At 37.2% G+C, this 9,112-nt stretch overlaps 1 protein-coding gene across 1 annotated transcript; it reads right to left on the bottom strand.

The window, feature by feature from the left end:
• Positions 1–1,032: 1,032 nt before the first annotated feature.
• Positions 1,033–7,391, bottom strand: LOC121980124. The gene is made up of 4 exons (XM_042532089.1): positions 7,218–7,391; positions 6,892–7,102; positions 1,172–5,871; positions 1,033–1,080 (listed from the first exon to the last, which is right to left on the bottom strand). Exons 1-4 carry the CDS (start codon positions 7,389–7,391, stop codon positions 1,033–1,035), a joined length of 5,133 nt encoding a protein of 1,710 aa, XP_042388023.1.
• Between the last annotated feature and the right edge of the window lie 1,721 nt (positions 7,392–9,112).

Genomic DNA, 9,112 nt, shown 5'->3' with positions numbered 1-9,112 from the left:
AAAGAGCTCATCCAACTTGTTAGACATAAGATATCATGACACTTTATAAGCATTTATCAATAGTCTCTAGTTGTCATAAAAATGAAATCAAATCAAATCACAGTGTACAACCACCTCTACAAGTGCAAATAAATCATAGCAAATCATTGTGACCCCTAAATTAAAATTCTTCACACAAACATAAATAGTGAAATAGTTATTTGTGAATATGATTGTGTATGATGTTAGTGTCAAGAGTATGCAACAAAAATATATATGAAAACACAAACAAAACAATATTAACAAAATAAGTTAACATGGTTTAGAGACCTCATTCCTAATCCACAATTTATGATATACTTGGTGGATCATCCCAAAATGATTCCACTAGAGCATAACCCTGAATTGATTGTAAAACATAATCAATATCTAAGATGTTTTACAATCATCCACTCCTCTAAACAATAATGGGATGAGAAAAATAGAGTAAAAGAGAATACGAAGGTGGTCGAGTTGAGCCTTCAACCTTATCCAAACACTTGAAAGCCTTGAGAATAGTTAGCAAAAAAGTAGAGGAAATATAGGATTTCTTAGTGCAACCCTAACTGGGTCAAAACTTTGCAAATGCTTATATAAGAAACAACCCAATAGTTCATTATTGCAAAAGTGTTTACAATCCCAAGTGATGATGGAGGATTGTTCATTCTTTCCAATGAACAAAATCCAAACTAGGTACTAATCACAACATAACATCCAAAATAAAGATTGATTCAAGGAAGGAAATTAGATAAACAAAATCCAAGCAAAGTTTTCAACAAGTGAAAGATCACACAATAGTGATGATAAGCATAATAAAAATTAAGAACTTTCAGTAGTAGTGATGACAAGCATAAATATTTAACTAAGCATGCAAATTACCAAACTATCTCAAACAAAATTTATATACTACAAAGTACAAAGTACTGAAGGACTCAAGAAACTTCATCACCAAAAGCATGTTGCTAAGCAAAAGCCTACATAAGGATTCCAAATGGCAGCCCAGTTGAGAATTAATTAGTAGCGGACTGTAGCAGTTTTTCCAGCTTCGACCTTTCCCACATTCTGCAGTACGTAAGAGTGAGTATAGTTTGAAACTCATGAGAGGACTTTACTAGCTCAAAACAAGAATGTATTAGTAGATAGTAAATTGAACCTTTGTAGACGATATAGATGATAGAAACTCTACGTCTTCAGGAAACAACTGGAGATTTTTGGTCTTCAATAAGTAGTCCACCGCATCTTCCTCGAAGTTCAACAAGCAGCCAAGCCTAATGAGCTCAGCAAGTGGAGCAATCTGATCAGGCATTTCAGACAATAGGCCCCTTGCTATCACATCAGCAAAATTTGTTGCATATTCAATGTTGTGCCTCTTTCGCTTCATTCCACTTTTATCTCTTTGTAAGAATAACTTCGCATTATCCTTCTCCCAAAGGAATATTCTGGTACCTTTTGAATCTAAAATTCTTCCCGAGGATAGTGTTAGCTTATAGCTAACTGTAACAGGCTCATCAATTTCCAAGACTTCTAAATCAAGCAAACATTTGACAAGACTATGCCTTTCATTAGCAAATATATCAAGAGAAGTATTAGAAAGAAAAGCAAGCACAATCCTCAGCAATCCATTGATCCATATCAGAGATTTCTGATCAACTTCCCTAACACTAGCACCAGTGGTCCTCAAAGACTCATCCTTTTCTACAGCCTCAGAAATTGATTGAACACCAATGCTGCTATAGATCTTGTTCATATTTGCTCTAGAAAGTGCAGGAGTGGTTACTTGAGGATACCATACAAAGATTGTTCCAGAAACCTTGTCAAACAGTTCTTTCAGCAAGAGATCATTGGGAATGAATACATCTTGTTTGCTGGAAAGAATGACCTCATCATTACTTTGAACTGGTAATTTTGATATGCTTCCCAGCATAAGTTTCACTGAGTTGCTATTCCAGTGCTTCGCAATGAAGACCCAGAAAGCAGAGCATTGCTGCACGGTAAGGTAGTGCGCTGAAACTTCCCACGAGGACCAGAGCTTGCAGTAGTCATCGACGCATGGACCAAGCCGAACCCCAAAAACCCTTGAAAAGAATTCATGAATCTTTGTGTCATAATATTTATCCAAAATGAAGAGTTGGGAACCAAACAGGTCAAGGTTATCATGTAGTATGCACATGTTGGAGCTCACCCATTCCCCACCACCCTGTGGGATCCAAATCCACTCTGCAGCTTCATTATCAGGCTCCCATTTATGTTCATTCAAGAATAGGTACACTCTTGAGATTGTAGTAATATCAGAGTGACACTTAATATGAAGTGCCAGTAACAGGCATGCTTGAGTGGCATCCACAGATACACCAATTTCTTTAAGCTCTCTTTTATAAGAAGCAAGCTCAGATCCATAAAAGATGTCATCAATAAAAGGACCGTCTTTTCTATGCAATTTCCACTTGGGATCAAAAAGAAGGCTCTCTTCTGGAAATCTGTAACCTAGAATTGTTTTTATCCATCTATTGTTCATCTTTTGCTTGAACTCCATTGGAAGAGACTCTGTGTTTTCCTTCAGATTGCGAATGCACTGAAATACGGATATAATGCTAACTGGATTAATGACAGAAGGATCTCTTGGAAGGTTGATGCTCTCTATGACAAATTTAGCTCCCTCTTTGAAGTCAACTACAACACCAAAGGCCTCGAGCTCATTTTTGAAACCATTGATCTCATTGGAGTAACCATAGAATGCAGAATTACCGTCGATAAATGGAAGCTTTGTTATAGCTGAGATAGGCTCCCACTCTGGACTAAATAGGATGGAAGCTTTTGGAGATCTGAATCCAAGATTAGTATGCAACCATTCCTTCTCAAGGGAGAAAAGGGAAAGATCATGTGGGAATGTAATTTGCTTTTTGACAAAATGCCTATAACATGTTAACATTGCAAGAACATTTTTGGTTGTGATCAATGTGTTCTTTACAAGGATATTCAGTTGAGAAGCAATAGCTTTTGAGAAGTCATCTCTGGTTACTGCTACTCCAATTCTCTTAAGCTCTGCCTGATATGACCTGATTCTACCGCCATAAATTGGCTCATCTACTACCGGAATGCCGCTGACAACCTGAAGAAGGCATTCCCATTCTATGACAGCCATAAAAGATTCATCTGAATTTTGATAGCCAAGCTGGGTCTTCAACCATTTAGTCTGTGATAACTTTCGGATGAGATCATCAGGAATGTTAACATTTCGTATGCATTCAAGTATGAAAATGGCAGCATCAGCAGAAACACAGTTTGAAGGAATTTTAAAGTTATCAACCACAACCTTATAATTTTTGTCGAATCTAACTAGAACACCAAACAATTGCAACTCAGTCTTGTAATCAACAATCTGCTCGCCATAGAATGAAGTGTCTATGAAAGGGAGATTACTGACATGTGATGCAAGTGTCCATTCTGAATCAAGCAATATGGATTCTGATGGTAATCTGAAACCAACTGATGTTTTTAGCCATCTTGCAGTTTTGGTACTCCGAATTAGATAGCGAGGGGACAAGCTTACCTCTCCCAAATATCTGACCAACTTGAGCAGCGAAAAGACATTTTCTCTGGTTAAGATGGAGTCAGCTGTCATAGTCCTGAGATGGCTACCAATAAATTGTGATGCGTCTGTAAAATCAAATCTGACTCCAACCTCTTTAAGTTCTTCAGTGTACTCTGTTATCTTTTCACCATAAAAATCTTTCTGGATTAATGGTATGTCAACAAGTGTTGATGCTACCTGAAGTAGTCTTTCCCAACCAGAGCTCGGCAAGAATGACTCAGAAGGTGGCTTGTAACCAATTGATGTCTTCAACCAGCTTCCACTTTTGATGCTGCTAAAAAAGTTCTGCAGCTTATAATTAGTTCCATAAGATCTTATATTTCTAATCCATTCAAGTAACAAGAATGCATTGTCCTTTGTCAAAGGAGAGTAAACAGTTTTGAAAGCTGCATTTGGAGGATAAACTTGTGGAACATCAGAGGCCTTTCCGTTTTGTTGTAGGAACTTCAAAATCTGTCCTTCACATGTAACATTTCCTGCAAAATTTGCAGTTGCCAAATACTCCCTGCTCAGTACAAAATATTTGTCAGCCCTCCAAGGATTTGAACCCATTAGCATTATCCATTTGCCCATGCTGGCCGGCACAAGGACTTCTGTCTTTTCATGTCTCACTTTTCCATACTCATCTACTATTGGAGAGTGAGAGAACAACGTGTTTATGCAGCGTTTACTAGCATAATTATGCTTACAAGAATGATATAGAAAATGAGTGAAGGCTATGACAAGCTTGCTACTAGTTAGTGACTTGATCACAATTGACCCATAGTCATAAAGACATAAAGTCTGAAGCTTCACAACTTTCTTGAGAAAATCCATTAATTCTGTTTTTGCAACTTTTAAAGACAATTGTGTGGATTGAGGCATAAAATATAGTTTTGAGACAGATATGAACTCCCGATTCCAGTTGATAAGCCATGTGATGATCTTATCATTGTTGGCAATACATAGCTTTTGCTTACCTTTTGCTGCTTGTGATACACTTAACAAAGATATGTTGCCAGTGACATCAATAAACCTCAACAGAGGTAAGTCCTTAAAACAAGAGTACCTCCAATTCAGAGCAATGAAGTGTAGAAGCTCTACATAAATATCATCAGGCATTTGCTTTGGAAGATTGGAACCGCAAATGAAGAAAGCATACCATGATAGATCAACATAGCCCACTCCCAGAAATCCTAGTACATTATTATAGTCATCGTTATCCAAATAGGCATTGACTATATGACTTCCATGTGAATGCAGGTTAAGTAAATCAACCCCAGACTTCTGTGCTTTAATTAGCACATGCCAAAATGCAGGAACAAGCCTCTTAATTTTACTGGGCTTACAGAACATCTTTTGGGAGTTGTTTAATTCACATGGTATTATACTCTCAGCAATGATCTTTTCTTTAATGGATTGTCTCACAGGATCTAATAACTTGATATGAGATTCCTCCACTGGTATGAAATTGAACAAGAAGGGAATGGAAAATGAGGGTGCCTCATGTGCTCCTTTAATTAGTGTAGTGAAAGCATTCTTAAATGCAAAAGGTACACAGCTAAGAATTCCTTCATTCCATGGGCTATTTAGCTGTATCGACTCCCTTGAAGAAACTAGAAGGAAATCTGCCTGGATTATGAATGGAAAACCAGTCTCCATGTCAGTAGGAAGAAAGGAATACACACCAGACTTTCTCATCCCGCGATTCAACCGCCTTGCAAAGGGAAAAGCCAGAGTAATCACCCATTCATCAACTTCAGCTCTCTTCTTTGAAATGCATTCTGGTTTTACAGGGAACCTTTCCTTCCACATGTAGTAACAACACTGTTCCTCCTCACCCTTGTGGCCCTCTTGAGCAGAAAGATGGAGAGGGTATGATTCTGCATTCATGTTCCTTCCCGTTTGGCAATTGTCTTCACCAGTTATAGAGATCTTGCAGCCAGTATTACACTTTGAATCATCAGTATCTCCCCTCACAGATAGTTGCCTAATTTTTGAAAGAAAAAGTAGGACCTCAGGTTGTAAATTTGATAGTTGTTCTTTCACCGCTGACTCTTTTTCAATCTTCAAAGGCAAGATTATAATAGTAGTAGGAAGGTTTTCTGAAGGACCATACAAATTTTTTATGTCAGAAAGGTTTGGATTCTCATCAACCCACTCAGGCACAATGTAACCTAGGTTGCAATCAGGTGATGGTTCCTCATTGAAGCATATTTGATACCCATTGCTGAAGATATAGGGCTTACTGGATATCAGAAAGACACTTTTAAATCCTATGCCTACAAATTCATAAATGAATAATGTCATAGTCGAATTCTAAACACTAATCATTTAACAATTAGATGCCCACCCAACTTCGACTTGATACAAGAAAATATATCTTTTAGTTAGCAATATGATTGTAGTAAAGGACCAATATGAGTTTCCTCAAATTTACATTCACTCAAGATTACTAAATTAATGGCATATTATGACTTGATCTACTGTGGATGTTTGACATGGTACAAATCTTTATTGAGGAATGGGAAAATAAATAAAATTAGACAATATTGAAATAGTTATTATTGCAAAATGAAATAACCAAATTATTTTCATAACAAATATTTTTCTCAATGTCTCAAGTGATTCATATGTATTAATTATAAAGTGATAACAGTTATTAAAAAGTTCTAAAAAATATGTAGCAAACATGTATGTGAAAATTAAAGATAAAGTAGATAAATTAATTGCATACCATAATCATCATTGATCATACATAATTAAACTTCATTTGTTGTCAAATTTATGCCAATAACAATTTGGAGAACAACTATATTCCAAAATTTGTATATGTTTTTGTAACAAAAGAAGATAAACTCCATAAAAATATTTATTGTTCATCTAAAAAATATATTTTAAAAACTATTGTTGGTCAATTTATTATTAAATATTAATAATGCCATAACATTTTATCTCAAACTTGAGATATTATCCAATAGGCACCTTCATCAACTTGACATAAAAAATAGATTCCTCAATGGTGATCTGTTAGGGAAGGTCTAAGATTAACCTCTCAAGTAAGCTAAAAAAGTCCCCATATGGAAAATCTCCGAGAGCATGGTTTAATAAGCGTATTTCAGCTCTTTGTCAATTCAGCATTACAGATCAGATCAATATAAAGTGTTGCGTTGAGCAAGAAGTGATGCTTAATGTCTGGTTGTGTCTTACATGATGAGGTCAATATAAAGTGTCACATAGAAATAAATGTTTTCACAGAAAATAGCAAACAATTAGAACCAACAAAAATCAAAAGTGCAAACCTTTCTCCCCTATGTAGCCAAGGTGTCGTTTCCCTTTCTTTGTTGATTTACCAATCCTACAAATGGAATCAATGTTCGATGTAGAGAAACCTATCTCATTGTTAAACAGAAGCAGTGTTGTTTTCGCTCCAGTCTTCGTGATATCCTTCGAAGTAATCAGAAACTCAAGGGATGGAGTGACGCCCTCTGCATACTTGTTGTCCTCTGCATTCTGTCGAATGCAAATTGATAAGTAAAATACGATTGAAAATGGTTAGTGGAGATGGCAATCCATAGCACAAACCAAGACCTAGAATCCGGAAAGAGTTAGTAGAAACTACAGTGACCTGAACAAGTTCCATGAGGAAGTGGACATCCTTGGAATAAAGCTCTTCGGAGAGGTAGAGGACGGCCTGATGGATGTCCTCAGCCAGGGGATTCTTGTCATCTCGCCCAATGTAGTACCTCTCTCTGCGTATCCACTCGACGTGCTCGCGAGGGGTGGAGTAAGCAGCAGCCATTAGAGCAAGCGCGAGTGCAACCGCAGCAGCACAGCCACAGGAAGAAGCAGAAGAGCGCAGGTGGTACAAAGCATTGACGGCAAAACAAAAAAAAAAAAAAAAAAAAAAAGGAGTACCTTGGCAGAGAAGTTAACGTGGAAGAGGTGAGAGACAATAAGACTAAAGAGTTGCCTGTTTTGGATGGAGGAGGATACGAAGAGTCGATATTGTCGATTAGGATGGAAATGATGCGTAGAACGAACACTTTGGCCTTTCCCGTGAACTTTTTGGCTTTCGACTTGATGCTTTGCATGCACAGCCTCTATCCTTTCTTTCGATTAATATGCATGCCGTCGACGATCTAGCTAGGTACTCATCAATTTCCCACTGGAGTTTTATTATGAGTGTTATTTTTTTGCTAAATGTGCTGCATGAGCTAATAATACTCATCTAACTCAAATAAACTTTCTTCCGCTATCCATACAAAGTGGTTGAGTCTTTAGGCAAGTTTAGATTAATAACCTACCCCCCGAGCTATGGTGTCATGGTAATAAGTGGGACAGACTTATTAGGTTACAAGGATTTAAATTATATCTAAAGTATATTATATCTGTGAGGTTTGAAAATTTTATGACATTTGAAAATTTTATGACATTGAACTGTCTGTTAGAATACATCTGAACTTCTTGATTTATTTTGATGACAATAAAAAAAAATTTTGGAACCGGACTAATTACATCCATAATTAATTATACTGTAAAAGTTAAGGGCGTTTGATTTAGGGGAATAGGAATGGAGAATGGAAATGAGAATAATTGATTGTCATTGTTAATGTTTAGATTATAAGAATAGGAATACAAATAAGGGAATGAATCCTTGAAATTGGGTAATAACTCATTCCCATGTACTTCCTCTTCAATGAGCCATTACCCTATTTTCATCAATCAAAATATTCTCTTATTTCAAAAATACTCTTGACCTAATATTCTCTTATTATGTTACAAGGATTTAAATTATATCTAAAGTATATTATATCTGTGAGGTTTGAAAATTTTATGACATTGAACTGTCCATTAGAATTCATCTGAACTTCTTAATTTATCTTGATGACAGACGAAAAATTTCTTTGGAAGCGGACTAATTACATCCACAATTAATCATATTGTAAAAGTTAAATATCTAGATTGATGCGGTGATAAAGGGGGTCCACCAAAGGCGAGCCGATGTGGAGGTCAAAGATAAGGAGATCAACGCCAGAGGACCAATGGACTCACTGAATGGTAGTCGAGCGGAATCTTACATCAAGGGTCAACGGGGCATGAGTCATCCGACCAGCAATGGGATGAGCTAAGCGAAGGCGCGTGTAGATGACTGAATCGCTATTTTGGTTAGGCGTGAACGTACTATCTAGACTCGTCATCGCAGGGAAGTAGAATGGAAGATAGTAGAGGAATATTCCGCTGAGCAACGAAGTCCTTGGCCGAGCGGTTATCCCTCTCGGCTGATTGGCAAGAACGCTAATGTGTATTTGGATATACTCTGGGAGATGGCGCCACCAACACGTAGCATGGTCTATAGGCAGATCGTACGATGGACAAATCGGAGGACGTGCCCATGACCAATTGAAGAACGTGTCCATGACCACGTGTCCATAACCAATTGGGGGGTGTGTCTGCAATCAATGGGAGAGTGTGCCCAGGCCTTGAAAAGCACGCACGTCGCTCACCATGGTATTATATAAA

Source organism: Zingiber officinale, chromosome 5A (genome assembly GCF_018446385.1).
Source record: "Zingiber officinale cultivar Zhangliang chromosome 5A, Zo_v1.1, whole genome shotgun sequence".
In the NCBI taxonomy this organism is placed as follows: Eukaryota; Viridiplantae; Streptophyta; class Magnoliopsida; order Zingiberales; family Zingiberaceae; genus Zingiber; species Zingiber officinale.
The sequence above is the reverse complement of the archived record's forward strand: the minus strand, read 5'-3'. Positions and strand labels throughout refer to the sequence as shown.